This window comes from Protopterus annectens, chromosome 3.part0, assembly GCF_019279795.1.
Source record: "Protopterus annectens isolate FY-2018-M chromosome 3.part0, PAN1.0, whole genome shotgun sequence".
Taxonomy (NCBI): Eukaryota; Metazoa; Chordata; order Ceratodontiformes; family Protopteridae; genus Protopterus; species Protopterus annectens.
In genome coordinates this window covers 1,626,481,080-1,626,503,186 of record NC_056731.1, presented here as the reverse complement: position 1 = coordinate 1,626,503,186, position 22,107 = coordinate 1,626,481,080, and the positions used below count along the sequence as shown (strand labels likewise).

The 22,107-nt window shown below is 42.9% G+C and overlaps 1 protein-coding gene across 3 annotated transcripts in view; it reads left to right on the top strand.

Moving 5' to 3' along the window:
• ZNF706 (zinc finger protein 706) overlaps positions 1 to 22,107 on the top strand; it is a 222,255-nt gene that overhangs the window by 44,397 nt on the left and 155,751 nt on the right. For all 3 annotated transcript variants that reach the window (XM_044065659.1, XM_044065657.1, XM_044065660.1), the window contains one exon: positions 20,294 to 20,430. In XM_044065659.1, coding sequence (XP_043921594.1) covers positions 20,296 to 20,430 — 135 coding nt within the window. In that variant the 5' untranslated portion in view covers positions 20,294 to 20,295. The remainder of the gene's footprint in view (positions 1 to 20,293; positions 20,431 to 22,107) is intronic.

Genomic DNA, 22,107 nt, shown 5'->3' with positions numbered 1-22,107 from the left:
TCACGCTTCAGTCCATTCTACCCTTTCTGGGCAAGGACAATTGGATGTGCTCGATAGATCTTTAGGATGCGCGTACTATCATCACATAAAAATTCACAGACGCTCCAGAAGATTTCTCCGCTTTCGGCTGGGGACCAGTCGCTTCCAATTCAGGGCCCTGCCCTTTGGACTCACTACAGCCCCCAGAGTGTTTACCAAATGTATGGCAGCGGTTACGGCTCACCTGAGACGTCAAGGATTCCAGGTGTTTCCATATCTAGACGACTGGCTCCTCACTGCCACCACCAGGCATCAACTTCTCCAAGCCAGAGATTACACCATTCACATTTGCAGAGGGCTAGGGATTTCTATAAATTTTGAAAAATCTGCCTTGTCAATCTATTACTTTTATAGGCGCAAAATTGGACACCGTACAACTTTCAGCAAAGTTAACAGACCAAAGGATCTTGGACATTCAAAGTCACGTCCAGGTGATTCTTCTCAGCAACAAAATACAGGCCAGATTTGCTCTGAAAGTATTGGGTCTTATGGCGGCCGCCATAACACTTCTTCCCTTTGCCCACTTTTACATGCGTCTTTTACAATGGATGCTATTCGCCCAATGGTCTTTTCAACAACTTCCCATGCGTCACAAGATCACAGTAACTCCAACTTGCAAAAGGCATCTGACCTGGTGGATATCGTCCCCTCAAGTCCATCAGGGCAGACCCTTTGTTCCTCCTGCCCCGGTTGCATCGGACGCCTCCCTGATCGGGTGGGGGGGGGGGCATTATCAGGGCAGAATGGTCCATGGCACTTGACAACCTTTCGAATACCATCTGCACATAAATGTCCTGGAGATGAGTGGTGCTTTTAATGTTGCAAGCCCTCAACGACTCTCTTCCCCTGGGAACTATTGCAGTCCAAACAGACAATATGTCCGTAGTGTGGTATATCAACAAACAGGGCGGAACCAAGTCCTATCCACTGTGTCGAGAGGCTCTCAGACTTTGGCAATGGGCAATCTCTTCTCAGCGGTTTCTGATAGCAACGCATATCCCCGGGAAATCCAACATCATAGCGGACAGATTGAGCAGAGCTATTCTCATGCCTCACGAGTGGTCTCTCAAACAATCAGTGTCTGAAGAGATTTTTCAGAAGTGGGGCCTTCCTTGCTGCGACCTTTTCGCTAAACCTCAAAACAGCAAATGCCCAGACGACTTCTCTCTCTTCCCCCTTCCAGGCCATCCCCCCAGAGACGCTCTAACCCAAGATTGGCCCCGGGGATTTCTTTATGCCTTCCCCCCCTTTCTGCTGATACCTCAACTAATTCAGAAAGCAACTGCCTTGAGAGCCAAGTTGATTCTCATTGCCCCTTATTGGCCTCGACAGATATGGTTTCCGTTCCTACATCGTTATCTCTAGGTACAGCCATGGCATCTGGACCCGGTTCCAGATCTTCTGACCCACCAGTCGGGGCAGCTGCACCAATCCATACCTTCTCTCAACCTCACTGCTTGGTTGCTCCACTTCCATCCTTAGCCAGGCTTCCTATGATTTCTAATCCCGTCCGGGATATCATAGTAGCTTCCCTAAAATCTTCTACCAGAAAGATTTACACTAGTAAATGGCGACGTTTCTCCTGGGCAAAAGCTAGGAACATAGACCCCTATACTGCTCCGATTCATTCGGTCTTGGACTTCCTAGCTGAGATTTTTCATTCAGGATCCTCTTCCTCCACAGTTAAAGTTCAGCTGGCAGCCATTTTGAATTTTCATATAGGCCTTTTGGACCACAACATTATGTCACATAAACTTTGCAAGGCATTCCTTCGTGGTATCTTTTTACTTAAACCTCCGATTAGAGACCCCCCACCACAGTGGGATCTAAATTTAATTTTAACATCCTTGATTCTTCCCCCCTTCGAACCTGTGGCTGCCTGTTCTTTGAAATTTCTTTCTTGGAAGATACTTTTTCTAGTCGCCATTACTTCTGCCAGGAGAGTATCTGAGCTTCATGCTCTCTGCATTCGTCCTCCCTATTTAATCTTCCACAAAGATAGGGTATCTTTAAGGACTAATCTGTCTTTCTTACCAAAAGTGGCATCGCAGACTAACTTAAATCAATCCATTGATCTTCCAGTGTTTTTCCCGAATTATTCTGATAGAGCGGAACAAAAGTTACATTGTCTTGATGTTCACCGCCAGCTCAGATATTATCTGGACAAAACTAAACTTTTTAGGAAATCTGATCAACTGTTTCTATCCTATGCAGAGAACAGGAAAGGCCTTCCAGTTTCCAAGGTGACTTTATCTAGATGGCTGTCTTCTGTGATTACTTACATTTATCAGCTCAGAGGCAAAGAGATGATTTCTAAGCCAAAAGCCCATTCTACCAGAGCTCTAGCTACATCGACAGCTTTTCAAGCTAGACTTCCAATAGACACTATTTGTGCAGCAGCCACATGGGCCTCTCCTCATACCTTTGTTTCACATTACAAATTAGACTTGGCCTCCAGAGACGGAGCGAATTTTGGTTCCACCGTTCTCAAGAGTCTGTTCCATTGAGCCACCCAGGATAGAGGTGCTAGGGACGCGGTCCCATCCAGCAAGAATGAAGGCGAGATTGACAGCTTAACATTAAGAAGTTATGTACCTACCATAACGTTCCATGTTAGTTGTCTTCGCTCGCCTTCTTTCTTGTGTCCCGCCCTCCATCCCCCTAGCCTGGTCAGACCGAGAAGATTATGCCTCTTCTATTAAGAGGTTTTATTCCTTTTCTAGCTATTCTGCTTCTAGTGTCACTAGATTAGGTTGATCCTTTCTAGAGGATTATGATGTTATTTAGTATTTTTACTTTTTCTTCCTCCTCTACAGTTGGAAGAATATGTTACTATTTCCTTAGCTACCAAACAAGATCTGGGTAGTCTCCGCCTTGCATCATGGGATATAGGGTTGCCTCGAGCTGGTAAAATTAGCTCTCGAGCTTAGCAAGTGCCGAGTCGGAGCCGAGGATCGGCTCCGAACCCATCCAGCAAGAAAGAAGGCGAAAGAAGACAACTAACATGGAATGTTATGGTAGGTACATAACTTCTTATTTTTGGTTGCCTATTTAGAGGGGGTAATAAGCGATGGTATTAAAACTGGGATACATAGGAAGTTTCAAGATGGTGCCCATTTTCTTCATGGCGGTAGTTACCATCCACCTCATTTAATAAAGTTGCTTCCATCAAGGACTCTGAATTCCTACCCCCCAACCACTCCTGCCTCAGAAGTGACAGACTTCACAAAAAAGGTGGTGGAATTGCACTACTTTTCCCCAACACCTACACAGTCATTCCTTACTCAAAACCAATACCCACCTTTTCCAACGCTGAACTCCTAATCGCACTACTAAAACTTAATAACTACAAATCCCTCTGCATCATAGTCCTATACATACCCCCTGGCAACAACATTCCTATTTTGGAGGAAATTCTTGCCTGGACAACCAATAATATAAATAATGAAACTAATCCTAGGTGACGTAAACATCAACTAGCTAGATATCACTAAGAACCCCTCTACAGGTGTAAACTTGCACAAATACACTCAACTCCTCTCAAATTTAACCAGACACAATAATGCAAACAAAAATAGATCCATCTTGGATCATAGTTTCTGATCCTGACAAAATTTCCTCCTCTGGCACACTACCAGACTGTATCAGTGACCACTCACCAGCATATATAATAGGTTCATAGGTAGGTACTGGGCTATCTGCCCGAAGGCATATATTAGCCCAGCCACGTTGTGCGGAATTCATCGCCCCTTTGTTTAGTTCCCTAGGCCCTTGATCTAGCAGCTAGTACCCTTGGCCCCTATCTAGTAGAGCTGTTGGTATGATCCCTGGTGTGAACTTTGTTACCCATCCACTCGTCAAGGTTCCTCTTGAAGAGTGATAGTGAGGGGCTCTGTCTTATGTAGATCGGGACCCTGTTCCATAGCAAGGGAGGTCTTTGTGAAGGGAATCTATCCCTCCAGCATGTTGTATTCATTGTTGTGCTGAGGTTTATATCCCTAGAGCGTGTAGCTAGAGTAGATTTGGTTTTGCTAAGTTGGAGCATGTTCAACAGTTCTGGGTTGGACATGGCTCTGTATGTTAGACAGAGATCGCCTCTGAGAAGGCAGTATGCAACAGAGAAAAGCCTTAGTTTTTTCAACCGTGCTGCATAGGGCAACTGTTTTGAGGTCAGTAATCCTCTTAGTGAGGTACCTCTGTGGTCTCTCCAGCTGCTGGAGATGCCTGGCCAGGTACATTCCAATTGGTGCATTGTAGTCAATAATTGGTCTGATGAGGGAAGAGTAGAGGGGCACCACTACATCCTTAGATCTTGATGCGAACCCTTTTGTGATCAGATGGGTCACATAGAAGGATTTTCTAACCACCTTGGCAACATGGTTATCCAAGGAAAGCTGACTATCTACTTGGGTCCCTAGATCCCTTATTGCTACTTCAGATTTCAGGGGGTTACCTCCTATGTGGTAATTCGCGGGTACTCATTTTTTCCAAAGGGGATTACTAGGCATTTTTTAGCATTTAGCTTGAGACCATGGCTTTGACACCATGCATCCGTCTCATTAAGGCCCTTCTGGGTGATATCCATGTCTGCCGGAGACTCTATTATAGCACCCAGTTTGCAGTCGTCCGCAAACTTGGTCAGCCACAGCCCTTCAGTGCTTGCCTGTACTTCTGAGAAGTATATGCCAAACAAGAGGGGCCCCAGGACAGAGCTCTGAGGCACACCGCTCGTTACTGGTCTGGATTCAGACATAGATCCTGCTACTCTTAAGAGAGCCAGTTTGCGATCCATCTTGTGACGTAAGGGTTTATGCCCAGGTTGGTGAGTTTATCAATAATACCCAAATGGGGAATGGTGGCAAATGCTTTAGCAAGGTCAAGGTAAGCAGTGTGTACCTCCTTTCCCTTATCTATACCCTGAGTAACTGTCTCAAAGAAGTCCGCCAGGTTCAAGAGGCATGATCTGCCCTTGACAAAGCCGGACTGTGTGGGGTTAAGTGCCTGGAGGTTCCCAATCTCTCCATTTAGGAGTTCAATAATGATTCGCTACATTGCCTTACAGATCAGACTGGTCAGGCTTATTGGTTGGTAGCTCCCAGGGTCTGTTGTGGGCCCGGTCAGGCTTATTGGTTGGTAGCTCCCAGGGTCTGTTGTGGACCCACCCTTGTGCAGGGGAACCGCCGTTGCTGTGCGCCATTCTATGGGCACATATCCTGTCAAGAGGCTGAGACTGAACAGGGTATTCAGATGCGGGGTTAATTCATTTTGGAGCTCGCGTATGACACAGCCCGGGACACAGTCTGGTCCCATGGAGGCAGTGTTTTTCGCTTTAGATAGAGCCTTATTAACCAACGTATCAGTAATTGGAGTTGCACAATCCCCTGGAATAGTAATAGGCCCTGCAGTTGGTGAGGGGGAGGAGAAATTTGCACTGAACCTGTCAGCCAAGATGTTGGCAATGTCAGTGGGGTCAGTGTATTTTGTTCCATTTTTGTACTAGCTCAGAACAGACCAAACCATTTAGGTTTTTGATGTAACCATAGAAGACCTTAAGGTTATCCTTGGCAACTTTCTTTTCAAAATTGGCTTTAGTTGACTTGATGAGAGCCCTCAATTTCTTACTAATGCTGATCAGGGTTGATTTTCTACTTGAGATTTGGCCTTTTTTTGTATGTCTCCTCCTTTTATTGTATAGTTTTCTTATGGCTGGGGTCCATCAGACTGGTTTCTTCTTGCTTGAGGAAAGATTCTTGGTTTTATTTGGGATAGCACGGTCCATGCAATCCTGAAGATGTATATAAAGTGCCTTGGTGTAGGACCTGGATATCATTATCCTTCTGCAAGGGAATAGTGAAGCTTTCCACTTCTGAAGCAAGTAGTTTGAAGTTTGCTTTGGAAAGGTTTTTTACTATGGTTTCTTTGACTTTGGGAGGTGGAAGGGTGAGGATGTCCAGGGTTATCAGTTTGTGGTCTGATCTGACCAGAGGGAGTGATAATGGGTGTGGTACAATGGGCGCCCATAAGACTAAATCCAATATGTTGTCCCCTCTAGTGCGAGAACATGCCAGTTGTTCAAGGGCATTGGAATTTCTAAATTCTATGAACCGCTGGATGTAGGAGTTAGAACTTTGGTAGTTTGCCCAGTCTATGCCAGGGTAGTTGTAATCGCTCAAAATTATGGTGTTTGGTGGGACCTTTATATTTTCCAATGCCTCAAGGAATGCTGTGTGAGCATCTTGGGACATGGTGGGCGATCTATAACAGGCTACGACTTGAAATGTGGTTTTGCCTGCTGATAGTTGCGCATGGATGATCTCTGGGGCATCATGCTGCGCCACTAACCTGGAGATATTGGTATCCTTGATGAATATTGGTACACCTCCGCCCTTTGTACTGCGATCTGGTAACTGAGGCCGGAAGGTATGATATGAATTGTAACCTGGTAGTGCTGGGGTGCTCTCTGGAGACTTGAACCAGGTTTCCGTCACTGCACAAACATCTATTTTCTCCATACTGAGGAGTGCCTCGAGCGCGTGTATTTTGAGGTTGAGACTTCTGGTGTTGAGTAGCATTACCCTTAGTTTTTTGTTACCTGTGCTGGTTATGGTGGTTGGTTTGTCCTTTGAGCCTTGCCTAAAAAAGGCACTATGGGGATGGCAAGAGCCTTGGCCATTATTCGAAAGCCTAAGGGTGACGAGTGCAAACCATCTCTTGGGAAACAGCGAGGCTGGTCTATCATGTCATCCCAGGCAGACAGACATGGGATCCCCTTAGAATGTCACCAGAAGCTTAGCCAATTGTTGAAATTGATCATTTTGTCTTTGTATTGTGGTATCATTCTAGGTGAAGTTAGTATGCTACTCAAGGTCAGGGTCATACCAGCTTGGGATACATGATCAGAGAGCTCCTCAGTGTCTCCTTTCGTGTAGTCCAGTGAGGTACGTCTTAGATCATTCACACCAACATGTACAATGACAGCGTCATGCTTGTACTTGTTCTGGAGTGACCTGTGCCTGTGTTATGTGGCGGATCCAAGCACAACAGGCAGCTGACAGTAACCTTCTCCTTGTTCAGCCTGGTGAGTGGAACATCTGTGTGCCTTACTATATAGTCTCCTATTACTAGCGTGTTTGGTATGGTGTTTTGCCTTGGGGGCTGTCATGAGGCACACTGCTGAGGTGAATTATGTGTTTTCTGGCTTGTGTTTGGAGGTGCAGGTTGCTTGCTTGTCTGCTTTGGAGGGCCCTGTTTCTTTTTCAGATTGGTACCTAGTGCCTCCGAATTTGTTTTTTGTATTTGTGTATGTTTTGCCAGTGCTTGTTTTGTAGATCCATGTGTGACTGGTGGTGTGATGCTAGTGTGTCTCTTGTCTAGAGGTAAGAGGAGAGGGTTGTCTGTATACACGAGGCAGTTGTGACATTGCCTCAGGATGCCCAATTCCACCAGATGAACTGGAGAGCACCTGAAGCCGACCTCTGGACATGCTAATACGCAAACCCATTTCTATATCACATGTACACCAATATCTTTATACCAGAGACCTATCCCACTTCTCCCCTGATACCCTCAACAATACCCTTCAGAGCACAAACTGGAATTCATTAAAAACTCTCCCTCTCAAAGACGCAGTAGAATTATTTAACTCTACATTTCTCAAAATACTACACAGGTTAGCCCCACTCGGGCTTAAGAGAATTAAAACAAAACATGCTACCTGGCTAGTAAAGTCCACAAAACAAATTATGGCCACTAGAGATGAAGCCTGGCAAACCTGGAATAAAAATAAAACTGAATCCAACCTCTTGCGTTATAGGCAACTTCACAACCGAGCCAAACACCTAGTCATAAAAAGCAAGAAGGACTACATCCAAAATCGGCACAGACAAAACCCTATAACCTTCTGGCATGCTATAAACTCCTTACTCCACCCAGGGACAAACAACTCCTGCCCTGACCCTGAAAAATCTCCCACTGATATAGCCTCACTTAACAATTTCTTTATAGATGCTATTGCAAAACTAACCACCTCCTTTCCACCTATCAACACCAACTCTCTAACTACACCCTCAGTACCTAACAGCTCCACCCTTCTACCTACCTTCTCACTATCACCCATTCCTGTATCTACCATCAAAAAATGTCTCCATAAACTAAAACCCTGTACTAACTCCCCTGATAACCTGCCTTCGGAATACCTACAACTAGCTGCCCCCTTCCATAGCTTTATCCTGTAAGTATCCTCCTAAATAGATCTATTCAAGAATCATGTGTACCATATATCTGGAAAAAAGCATTTGTCCTTCCCCTCCACAAAGGGGGCTCTTATCTCAAACTTCCATCCTATTGCCATACTTTCCCCAATTTCCAAAATTCTGGAGAAATGCATACACACCCAGCTCATAAACCACTTTAATAAGCCACCAAATTCTCTCTGCTACTCCGCATGGCTTTAGACCAGGGCATAGCACCAAAACTGCCCTAATTTCCTTCTTAAAACACAGTAAATAGAGCCCGTGATGCTGGCTTCTTAGTCTTTGCTCTCTTTCTAGATTTGTCTAAAGCATTTGATACCATCTCCCACTCGCTCCTACTAACTAAACTCTAGAACCTTAACCTAGGCCCCCTTGCCCTAAATGGTTTACAGGCTATCTCGGCAATAGACACCAGGCTACCATATGGCAGCACTCCTCCTCTCCTTTTCAAGAGCACTAACACAGGTGTCCCTCAAGGTTCTATTCTCAGACCCCTGCTGCTCAGCATATTCATTAATGACTTTCACAATTCCTTACCCAACAGTACTGTCATCCAATATGCTGATGATTTCACCGTCCTCTGCTCTTCCAAGTCTCCATCTGTTCTGCAGCATCTTACCCAAGAAGCCTTTACTTCTACTGAAACATGGATGTCCCAAAACCACCTAGCCCTTAACCCCAATAAAACCAAATTCTTAGTATTCTCCCCCTCTAAATCCAGCCATATTGGCCAACACCATCTCTCCATCCACTCCCAAAACAATGCTACCATAGATGCTGTCCCAAGCACCAAACTGTTGGGTATCCTCTAGACGATAAATTTAACATTTGACTTTCACATCTACAGTAATATTAAAAAAAAAAACACCAAAAGCTCGGTGCCCTGTATAGACAACTGCTTTCTCAACTCTGCTAGGATAGCCCTTGCTTCATCCTTTTTGCTCCCAACTCTATGGTGCCCCTTTCCTTACAAACTTACAGTCGCACTTAAAAACACAACTTGACTCCTGCTATAGCAAAGTTGCTAAATTTGCCACTAACGCAAAAAGCCACACACCACTGTTCCTCTTTGCACCAGCTCAACTGGCTAGAATTCACCTCATCATCTTAACTATATACAACTAATGACCATTCACAAAATAGTCTACCAACCAGATACCTGCCCTTCCTTATCCTCCATAATTAACCTGTACCATCCTAAACGCCAACTCGGGTCTGAAAGCTGAAAGCAAAATGTTACTATCTGTTACCAAACCCAGACTATCAGCTGGCAAGATGCTGTACTCCCGTACTGCATCCAAGCTATAGAATAATCTTCCCACCAGTATCGGAACTATCAGCACTCCTGCAGCTTTCAAAATGTCACTCAAAATACACCTCATTTCTGACTGGCTATGCTCCTGCACCCCACCTACCAGAACAACTTATTCCATCTCTGGATCAGTAACTTTATCTCCCTCTCTCCTGTAATCTGAATAAGCATGTACTAAATAGATTCATGAATGATGTGTGAATGTAATCTTGACGCCATGATGTACTACTATGACTACCACTTTACTAATCCTGAATGTAAACCTGATGCCTTGTTGTATTACTTTTTACCTGTCAAAATGTACAAATATCAACATTCATTGTTCTACTTAATTATGTCATTGCTAAATACTGATGTAAATTTTGTGTATATGTCTATGTAACCTTATGGATATTTTCTCCCCGGGCCTCCACTGAAAATGGGCTCATTTTAGGCCCAGTGGACTTTCCCGGTTAACAAATGCAATAAATGTGGTGAATTAATGAGGGTCAAAAGATTGTGTAATAAGGCTGAATTGGAAAAAGAACGAAAGAAAATGGTTATGAGCACTGAGAGGGGATATATAATGAAGGAATAGTGAGAGATTCTTTACAGAAGGTAGTAAAAGGTGATGCCAACATGGTATTTAATGACCATGGAAGGAATATATTAAAAAAATAAGCAGAAACAAAACATCTATGTGGATGTCCTTCATGGATGCATCTGCAGTCATAACAAGTGGGTTGTCCTGTCGTCAGGCAGCCCTTCAGTCGGCCGGATTCCAAAGTCCGGGTCCGGCTTCGGCTGATGTCGCACTCCACCCGACGTCATCTCTGTTGGTCTTCGGGTATAAAGGCATCAGCCGACGCCATTTTCCTCAGTCTTTCTTGCCGCGTGGCGCCCGAAGCAGAAGCTGTTCGCAAGTGCCGGTCGGTCGGATCCAGAGATTACTTCTACCGAATACTACTCAAGACTTCTAAAGCTAAGTACCCGTTGGGGACTCTTTCTTGCCTCAGCCGATGTCAGAAAAAGTTAACAATTGTTTAAACTGTGGGAAACAAATACCTCATAAAGATTTCCACTCTTACTGTCTGCCTTGTTTAGGCCCAGCCCACGACGTAGCAGCCTGTTCGCCTGTGCTTCTTTCAACCGACGAACGCTTAGGCGTCGGTCGGAGTTTGCAGAACAGTTTTTCGGTTCTGATTTTGCGTACATTATGCAGTCGGATCCTCCGACTACCCAATCTACCAAAAAACGCAAAGATAAAGACCGACACTCGCGGTCCGCGGTTTCGGGCGAAACCATGGTCAAGCAAACCGCGAGTGTCTCGGTTTCGGCCGAAACCGAGAAAACTGAACAAAGTACAGCTGAACCTATTCCTACAACTGAGGCCCCTGCTACAACTCTTGAATCGACCTCAGAAATTTTACCCACTACGGTGGTTGACTTATCAGACACCATCCCCTTGGATGTCTCTACCCCAGCACGTGGTGCTGCTAGGCCTCCAGCAGCCATGTCCATTAAGGCCTTCGCCAGGGCTAAAGCAGCCAAGACTACTAAAACAGTGCCTGTTAAACCCCCCGCATCCAGGCCCTCTTCTAGTTCTCAAATGCTTACTTTGGCAGAAGATTTAATTTCTTTAATTAGAGGATCTCAATCTCACCCAGACAGGGCCTCTCAGCCCCAGAGAAGAGACCTAGGGCAGAGCCCCAGCCAGTGTCCTCTGATGATTCTGCTGATGAATCAGACATAACTGACCAGCCAGAGGCTCCCTTCTCCAATTTTGAAGATTCTGATGCTGAAGAATCCATTCCAGCTGCTTCCCACCAGAAGAATTCTCCTTTGGGGAAACCTTGCATGCCATGCGAGAACAGTTCCAATGGCAGCAACAGGATTTTTCAGACTCCAGAAAAAGACTTAGGACCTTTCTGCACCTCCCACAGCACAGGCCCTTAGCTATACCTCCTGTTCTCTCTGTGGTGGATGATGCTTTCAATGATGTTTGCTCCGCTCCAGATTCTTTACCCCCAGCCCCTGCCAAACCAGACAGATTTTACAGGGTGCCAGATACTCATCACCACCTTTACAAGGCTCCACTTGCAGACCCAGAAACTATATCCCAGGGTCCCAAGGCAGTAGCCGCGACCATAGCTAAAAACCCTATTCCTTCTGAAAGGGAAGCAAGGTCATTAGACAGATGGGGTAAAAAGGTCTACACTTCAGCTACTCTCTCAGCTAGAGCTTTAAACTGTCAGTTTCACATGATACAATACCAAGAGTTTATGCTTGATCAGTTAACTAAAAAACTAACCACTGATGAATCTCTTGATAAGAAATATGTATTAGAGATGGTAAATAACATACAACAGGTTAGCAACCATTCCTTAAAATGTGGCTATGATGCACTGGAGGCTTCATTTAGATCAGCCATGACAGGCACAGTGATAAGAAGGCATGCATGGCTAAAGGAACGAGCTTTACCGGATCATGTTAAAGCTAAGTTGCTAGATGCTCCTATGGACAAGACAAGTTTGTTTGGTACACCTGCCCAGCAGGTTATGAAGAAAATGGAAGAAAAGGCAAAATCTGTTCAAACTGTTAAAGATTTCTTGCAGGTTCAACCCCCAAGGTTTAGCAGGAACTGGCCTGCCAAAATTGGTCCTTTCCTGACTCCACAAAATTTCAAAGGGGCAGGAATAGACGTTCCAGAGGCAGAAACCAATCCAGAGGAGGTGCCTACAGAGGAAGACAGTGGCAAGGTAACAGAGGCACAGACACAGCCACTGCCACTACATCAGCACAACCACAGTGACTTAACCCTAAATCCGCCTACCAGGGAACAAATAGCAGCTCCTCTAGGCGGAAAGTTAACCTTATTTTCAAAGAACTGGCACTACATAACAAAAGACAAGTGGATTTTACAAACCATAGATCAAGGTTACCGGTTTCACTTCCACACTTTACCAGTCAAGAGGAATGCCAAATCTACCTCCAAATCAAAAAACAGAGGCTCTACGCCAGATAATGGAGTTAGCAAACATGAGAGCTGTGGAAAGAGTGCCAACAGCAGAGCAAGGAAAGGGTTCTATTCCAGACTATTCCTAGTTCCAAGAAAGGAAAAAGTTGGAGACCAATTCTCGACCTGTCCACCTTAAATACATACATCATTGTCCCAAAATTCAAAATGCTGACCCTACAGCAACTTCTTCCCATGCTGGGCAAGGAGTCTTGGCTGGTAACTCTAGATCTCAAGGAGGCATACCTGCACGTCCCCATTCGACCAATCTGCAGAAGATACCTCAGATTTCTTGCAGGATCAGAGCACTATCAATTCTCAGCATTGCCCTTTGGCTTATCTACTGCGCCCAGAGTATTCACAAAATGCCTGGCATCAGTAATCGCCCATTGCAGACTTCAGGGAATTCAAATTTACCCATACCTGGACGACTGCCTGCTACAAGGGGACAACAAAAGCAAGCTGACAACAGATTTACAAAGGGTCATTTACTTGCTACAAGCACTGGGATACACAGTCAATTTACAAAAGTCAAGGCTGATACCATCCCAAACAAGGACATTGTTGGGCTGAATTGGACACAGTAAAACAAATGGCATTCCTGACTACAGAAAAACAAATAGAACTTCCTCTTTACTTCTTGGCACTAACAAAACTGAACAAGTTAACAGCAAGAAAAGTACTGCAGGCCTTGGGCTTCATGGCATCATGCGTAATCTTGGTTCCATTTGCCAGACTACATATGAGAAAACTACAGTGGTACCTAAAGAATTTATGGTCCCAACACAGACACAGTCTAGAAACAGAAATCCCACTAATTCCATGCTTAAAACAGGAGTTCCTATGGTGGGCTCAGGCATGCCAGTCAAACCCAGGCCTACCCTTTCGCAGATGTCAAGCAAGCCAGACCATCACAACAGACGCTTCAGACCTAGGATGGGGGGCCCACATGCTGGACAAATGCGTGCAAGGATTGTGGACACAGGATCAACTTCAACTGCACATCAACCTAAAAGAAATGCTGGCAGTGAAATTGGCAATCCAAAAGTTCAAACCATTTCTCAGAGGGCCAGTTGATGATAAGGACAGACAACACCACAGTCATGTGGTACATCAACAAACAGGGAGGCACTTATTCATACCCCCTATGCAGAATGACCTTGTAGCTGTGGACCCTGGCACTCAGCTACAACATCCAGTTACAGGCAATATTTGTACCAGGGAAAGACAATACTCTAGCAGACATATTAAGCAGAACCACTTCGGATGCCCACGAATGGAAGCTTCACTCGGACATCTTCAAGACCATCTCAAAGAAATGGGAATGCCACAGATAGACCTATTCGCATCACCTCTCAATCACCAGCTCAAAAAATTCTGCACAAGGACATTCCACCCATTAGCATGGAAAGTGGATTCGCTCTCCTTCAACTGGAAAGGCCTAACAGCATATGCATTCCCACCTCTTCCTTTGATACACAAGGTACTACTGAAAATCAAGGAAGAAAGCCCAAGGATAATCCTGATAGCTCCAAACTGGCCAAGACAACACTGGTACCCACTACTGAGGAGCATGTCTCGAACAATATGTGGACAATTCCCTGATGCCTTTGATGTTAACGCAGAACAACTACAGCATCATACATCCAAACCTAAAAACCTTGCAACTGACTGCATGGAACATCACATAACAGCAGCTAATCCAGAACTTTCCCAAAGAGTTAAAGACATTATTCTTGAAGCACGCAGACCTTCAACAAGAAGGAACTATGCTGGAAAATGGAAAAGGTTTGTCATCTGGAGTACGGAAAGAGGAAAAGATGTGTCAAACATAGATATGCCTAACATTCTGGAGTATCTGGCGAGCTTCTTCATTCAGGCCTGTCCTACTCCTCCATCAAGATACATGCATCAGCTATTTCAGCAGAATACAGCTTTGATCCACCTGTTTTTCGCACCCTTTGCTCAGGCAGTTCCTCAGAGGAATCAAGAATGTAAAACCTCCAAGGAAACCACCATTACCAGCTTGGGATTTAAACTTTGTGCTAGAAAAGTTGACACTATCACCCTTTGAACCAGCAGCAACAGCAGACCTACAACACCTGTCATGGAAAACTGCTTTCCTACTGGCAATTACTTCAGCAAGGAGGGTTTCAGAACTACAGGCCTTAATGGCAGTGCAACCCTTCCTAATCTTCCACCAAGATAGAGTGTCCATGAGGACTAATCCTACATTTATGCCCAAGGTGGTATCCAGAGTGTCTTTAAACCAGGCAATCCACCTACCTACCTTCTTTCCCAACCCACAAAACAGAGGGAAAGAATACTGCATACCTTGGATGTACATAGACAGCTACGCTACTACTTGGACAGAACAAAAATAGCAGAAAGACTGACCAACTTTTTGTAGCCTATGCAACAGGAAGGGAAGGAAAAGCTATTTCCAAACAGACAATCTCCAAATGGATAGGAAATTGCATACGATTCTGTTACTCCTTCCATGGAAAACCAATTCCACAGAACATAAGACCTCATTCTACAAGGGCAACAGCCACTACCACAGCCTTCTTACGAGGAGTGGCAACCAAAGACATTATTGAGGCGGCTACTTGGACCTCCGTGCATACATTTGCCAAGCATTATAATTTGCCTCTATATTCCAGATCCCGAGCAGGGTTTGCCACTGCTGTACTGCAAGGGATCCTAAACACACCATAATCTACTTTTATCCTCCTCCCTAGTTGGCTATGGTATTCTACCCACTTGTTATGACTGCAGATGCATCCATGAAGGACATAGTACAGTTTTGTACCTACCATAAATGTAGATGTCCGAACTGGATAGCATCTGCAGTCAGGATTACCTCCCTCCTTCCCTCTGTGGTACTCCTAGGGTGTTTACCCTTCTAATAGCTAGCTGTTGGGGGGGAGTCTTTTATGGTGTATTTGTTTGTATATATGTACATACATGCTTATTGTTGTGTTTACCTCTATCTATTTGGAAACATTGGCATCTATCCAAATTTTAGCCTGCAAGAGGGCTACTGGCATCTGGGGCAAGAAACACTGAGGAAAATGGCGTCAGCTGATGCCTTTATACCCGAAGACCAACAGAGATGACGTCGGGTGGAGTGCGACATCAGCCGAAGCCGGACCCGGACTTTGGAATCCGGCCGACTGAAGGGCTGCCTGACGACAGGACAACCCACTTGTTATGACTGCAGATGCTATCCAGTTCGGACATCTACATTTATGGTAGGTACAAAACTGTACTTTACTACCTATGACCTCTTAAGTGTACAAAAAGTTTTAATACTTTTGACAAAATTTAATGGACATAATTTTAATCTGCTTGGTAAATTTTGTTGATACAGAATGCATAGTGTATACTTTTTAAAATGTTTCTGTGAATGCTTTAAAATGTTCGTGTGTTATGTTTTATATTGGGGAGAAGAGGGCTTTCAAGTTGCGATTTACAAGAACATGTTAGAGAGAGACAAAATGGTAAACTTGAAAGCCCTCTTACAAAACATTTTTTGCAATGTCGCAATGGTTGCCCAGAGGGCTTGCAGGGTACAGTTTTAGAAAATGTAGAGTATGTTTTTATGGAACTAAAGAAGCTAGCTTCTGTATAAAGAGGCTATTTTTATCCGTATGCATGGTACATTTGCCCCTGTTGGCATTAATTTAGATTGTAACTGGAAGGCTTTTAATATGAGCTAATTAATTGTTTAATGAATATAATTAAGTACCTGATTGTGGCGTTCAGTTGTGTAGGAGTTTTTTACTTCATTGAAGACATTGTGGTGCCAAGGTGCTAGAGTTCTAATAAATTCTTAAGTTGTATTTTATTATTGTCAATTATTTAGTTTGTTGTTTTGACTATTTTACCATTTACCTGTTTTACTGTCAGTTACTGCCAGGCTTTTCCAGGAATCTGGCATCCTTTTTTGGCAACAATCAACTGCTTCGTTGTTATTTCAGTCACAAGAACCTTTCGGCTTTTCCCAGTTAAGGGTCGCCACAGTGGATCACCTGTCCGCTCATGACTGACAAGAGTTTTAGGCTGTCGAGTTGCCAGCCCGGCACCCAATATTCCACAGAAGGCGCACACACTCACACCTAGGGCCAATTTAGTGTGTCCAATCCACCTACAGCATGTCTTTGGTGTGTGGGAGGAAACCGGAATACCCGGAGGAAACCTGCGTGACCACAGGGAGGACATGCAGACTCCGCACAGAAGGCACCCCAGCCGAGGATCGAACCGGAGAACCTCTTGCTGTGAGGTGACAACGCTAACCACTGCACCACCGTGGCCGCCCTCAGTCACAATAAAGAACAAAATTACTAAATAGCTTTTTGCCACCACAGCAGGCTGCTAAAGTGCTTCAGCCGCAGAAGGGTGACTGTGTTCACCAAAACTGTTTTTTTTTTTTTTCAAACTGCTCATATTTTCTTGAGCTCGCTCGCACTGTGTATCTGTACAACCACCATGGACCCAGGATGTTGGAGGAGAAATCGGCTTCTGTGTCTCAAGTGAATACCACGATGTTATGAGGAGGTTTGCTTGGTTTCATTCTCTGTGTCCCAGGTGATGTAAACAATGAAACGTTAAATTCTCCCTTTGATGAAGACTAAATGATTTTAACCACTTCCTACAGAGGTCCTTGAAGTGTGAGAGGAGTTAGCTGATTCAGGAGATCTCTGATTTTTTTTTTTTTCAGGTCTTCATGTTTATCAAGTGGTTTAATGTTCCCTCTACAACCTTCATTGAAAAGCAAAATAAACAGATCCAGCAAGCTATTGGTAAGTAAACGTTGGGGCGGGGGTAATGCCAAGGAGCTTCCAGAAAGAAAGTTGGGCCCCCCCTCAAAAATGGAAAGTTTAAGGCTAACTATTTGCAAGACTGTTTCTGATGCCAGCAAAAGATTATTGGAAACCAGTTCTGAATCTTTTCCTTTCTGAATCTCCCTCTCATAGTGAAGTGAAAAAATGTGCCTTGGGCACAATTTATCAACCCTTAAACTCCAAAATGGGAATATCTTGTGCATCCCAAATCTGTTAAATTCCTATATAGCTAGGTTTCAGATGCGTAAGGCTTCCTCTGTCTGGATCCCATTATTTGCCTTCATTGCCTTTTGGTTGATCCTTTGCAGACCACAAGCTGTTCATATTTCTTATTTTGCAGTCTTATTCAGATTCAGGAATCTTTCATCTGGGTATGGGCTCTCCTACACAGATGAGGTTTGTTTTGTCTGTTGTCTTCCCACGTCTGTTTTCTGTGGTGTTTCTGGGCATTTCATTTCAGAGTGTGTTCCCACAGGAAAAAAGTAGATCTGCATCCGGATCTTTTCTGAGTTTTTCCTTTGGACTACTGTCTCACAAAGGGAATACCTCTAACATTCTGGGTCTCAAGGAATCTAATTTTCATGATGCCTCTTTCAAGGCTCCAAGTGAAAAGGATCCAGTGGTACATGAAATATGTGCAATCCCAACATCGACATTCCTTCACATTTCAGTTTTGGAGGGTGGGTTGAAAAGGGTGATTTTAGTGGTGCCACCAAATATCTCAAAATCCAGGTCTTCCATTCTGTTGGCTGTGGCACGGTCTGTAACCACAGACTTCTCAGACTTTGTTTGGGGTGCACTGTCTGAGAATTTGGAACAGAAAAGACCAAAAAGTAAACTGAGTTGAGAGCATTTATAAAATGTCAAGCATCTGTGATCCCTGGGACTTTGCAGGTAAATGATGATGTATAAACAAGTGTTGGTGGGGGGGGGGGGAGGCCTTAGTCTCTGTGCAGACTCTGTGGTAGCCTGGGATAAAGCTTTTCAGCAGAATCTCTCTAAAGGCATCTTGCATACTATCGGAGCAAAATTGTGGCAGATGAGCTGAGAAGGACCAGAGCAGACCCTCACAAATGGATATTGTATCCAGCCTTCTAGGAATTTAATGTAGATATGGGGGGAAACCTCTTTTTGCCACTGCTCACAACAATCATTTGGTTAATCTCTGTTCCAGGGCTGTGTAAGAAGGCCTGAAAGACTTTCATTGCAGAAAAAAAATATTATTTTTTAGGTGTTGCATATGAAGCCTCTGAAAACCTGCGGCTCCTTAATATTAATTTTCTTAATTTTGTGCTGGAAACACTAACTCTTGCCCCATTTGAAACCGCTCATCAGGTTGACTGGAAGTTCCTAACATGGAAAACAGTCTTCTTGCAGAGATCAGAGCAGTTAGTAACACTACCTGAGTTGCAAGCTCTCTGGGTGGGTCAACCTTATCTCATTTAACACAAAGATATGGTTTTCTTAAGAACAAATTCTTTCATGCCTGAAGTGGTATCCGTTTTGAGCCAAGATTTCCATCTCCGGGTCTTCCTAGAACCTGAAAATTAGGGCGATACTCCATATCTTAGATGCCTACAGACTACTCTGGTGGCATTTTGACAGATCAAAATCCTTTACTAACTCTCGGTTGATTTAAAAAAAGGACAACTTTTGTCAAAACTGTTTCCAACTGGTTATCTTGTGCTGTTAGCTTTTGTTACCCCCCCCCCCCCATCATGGGTTGTCCTGGCAGGGTGAAGGCTTATTCTTCTAGGGCCTTGGCTTAACATGTGTGCTTTTGGAAAGAGTCATATTCTAGAAGTATTCTTCAGGCAGCATATTTGTCATCTTTAATGCTTTGTAAAAGTGTGCCCAAATTAGATTCTAGTTGTAGGACAAGCTTTGATAGGACCATTTTTTAGAGGCTTCTGCACTGCTATTCTTCCCCCTGCCAGTCTATCTAATCTAGGGTAATCTAACCATAGCTACTGCAGCAGTTATCCATATGATATAGTACAGTTGTGTAGTAACTTACCACTGCAGTGGGTGTTTAAAATAGCACTGCTGTAGTAGCTGCTCCCTACTTTTCTCTTAATGACCCCCCCCCCCCAATCCCCAGAATTCTTTCAGGGCTTTAGCCGCTGCAGTCTCTTCCTCTGATGGCTTGAAAAGCGCTGAAGCCCTAGCCTGACTTTAGTTAGTTCTGCTCTATTTAGGTTTGTGGAAGGTGCTTTGAAGCTTTGGAAGCTAGCTGGCTGTTGTATAACATATAGCCCATAAAGCTAAGACTGCTGCAGTAGTGGTCATTCAGATGTCTACTGCTATAGTAAATTTACTTCCACAACTGTAATCCTGGGATTTTATGCTGTGGCTTCAGGCGAGTTAAACCTGTGTCCTTTGCTTTGTACTGTGATGTGTCATTGATGTATAACTTTAACTTGCTGTAAAATTTAGATGGGGCAGTCTGTGGGATGTTAGAATAGGCAAGTTAGTGAAGTTTGTGCACAATGTGGTTGCTTTTGTTAGTTCCTATAGTGGGAACTGCAGTCTCGTTTCTAACTGTGTGAAGTACTTGTCACTACTGTCCTGGAAACTGGAAGTTCTTTTATGTAGCTTATTGTTGTGGTTGCCGTAGTTAGAACTATGCATGAAATAGGGATTTTGATCTAGACTTCGTTGTGACCTTGTAATGATGGTCTCGTAGACTTGGACATATAGTAAAAAGATTAAAAAGAAAACTGAGTAACATGCACATTGCAAATATTTTGGCATATGTGTTGAGCAGCAGTTACAGACCAAATGATGCCAGCAGTGATACGTAGGTTAAGTAGTGATACTAAAATAATATGCTGGTTTTTATTTTTAGCTATGGCTCGTGGACAACAGAAAATTCAGTCTAAACAGAAAGCTGCCAAGAAGCAGGCGGAACAAAAGAAAAAACAAGGGCATGACCAGAAGACTGCAGCAAAAGCAGCCCTAATCTATACCTGCAGTATTTGTAGGGTAAGATGAGCTTGTTAAGATGATGTCTGTTTAATTCCAAATTAAGTGTTTTATAAAACAATCCAGATTGATTCTAAGCTTATGTGCATACTTGGTGTTAGGGTGTATGGGCTGGCCAGAACTTGTCCCATGTTTTCTATACTCGATAGTTTAGCACATGTTTGCCAGCAAACAGCTTTTACTGTAGTAGCACATGAGTAGCAGAGTGGTTGTTGCTGCTTCAGTGTTCTCTTCTTTGGCTCAGCCCTGGATAGGGTTCCTTTTGTGCAGAGTCTGCATGACCACTGTTAAAAGAATAAAATAGATAAATAAAAAACAACTGCTGGTGTTCGCTCCAAATTACCTTGTTTGTTATACGAACAAATGTCCAAAAGTATATATAGTCCCAGTCTGTTCAGACCAAAAGCAAGTTGAAAAAACGACTTTGCAGTCCAAGAATAAAAACGACTATGCAGTCCAAAGACAAAAATGCTAGAGGCTCCAAGTAATATTAGAAATCTATTTTATTGGATCCACAGACAGACGGTTAGCGCTTTCGCATGAGATGCTTTTTCAAACCAATATATTTTCATTCTGAGATACCATCATTATATACTTGAATTGCTCATGAAAATCAATCAAAGCATTAACTTTTTAAAGAGACAAACACCACTTCATATAGACATATATAAGAAAACATCTATAAAATATATTCAAAGTTACTATGTTTCAGAATAAAACTATTACATCTAAATACATTTGAAAATATAAATTAAAATTTATCTTAATATAAAGAATAAAATAACAATATTCTAATATGCAAAAATAAAATTCTTCTATAATCAACACTTTACAAAAACATACATGTGTAAAATTATTTCTTGTATAAGGAAGAATTTTGAAAAAAGAATTTCCATGTAATAAATCTTAGAAAATAGACTAACAAATACCTCAACTAATTATGTGCACTATTAAATAGTATAATATAATATGCATATATGTGTCTATGCTTATATATGCACATGTACATGCTTTATTTAAATGCATGTATATATACACAAAAACAACATACTAGTATAAAAATTATTATAGATATAAATATATATGTGTATAAACATATAAAAATATACATATGTATAAAAATACATATATATATAATAAAATATATAACAAATTTCTGTTCTACAAATATTACAACCTAGTGCCTGGGGGGGGGGATAATTTAACAGAATCTGTGGAAGCCCAATGGATTATAAAAACCAGGGCACACTTTGCCCCTGGGCTAAATGATAGGGTTCCTTTAAAACCCATGTTAAAAAATAGGAGAGTCAGACCATGTTAACTGAAGTTTTTGTGTACAAAATTTGTTATATATTTTATTATATATGTATTTTTATACATATGTATATTTTTATATGTTTATACACATATATATTTATATCTATAATAATTTTATACTAGTATGTTGTTTTTGTGTATATATACATGCATTTAAATAAAGCATGTACATGTGCATATATAAGCATAGACACATATATGCATATTATATTATACTATTTAATAGTGCACATAATTAGTTGAGGTATTTGTTAGTCTATTTTCTAAGATTTATTACATGGAAATTCTTTTTTCAAAATTCTTCCTTGTACAAGAAAGTTTTACACATGTATGTTTTTGTAAAGTGTGGAATATAGAAGA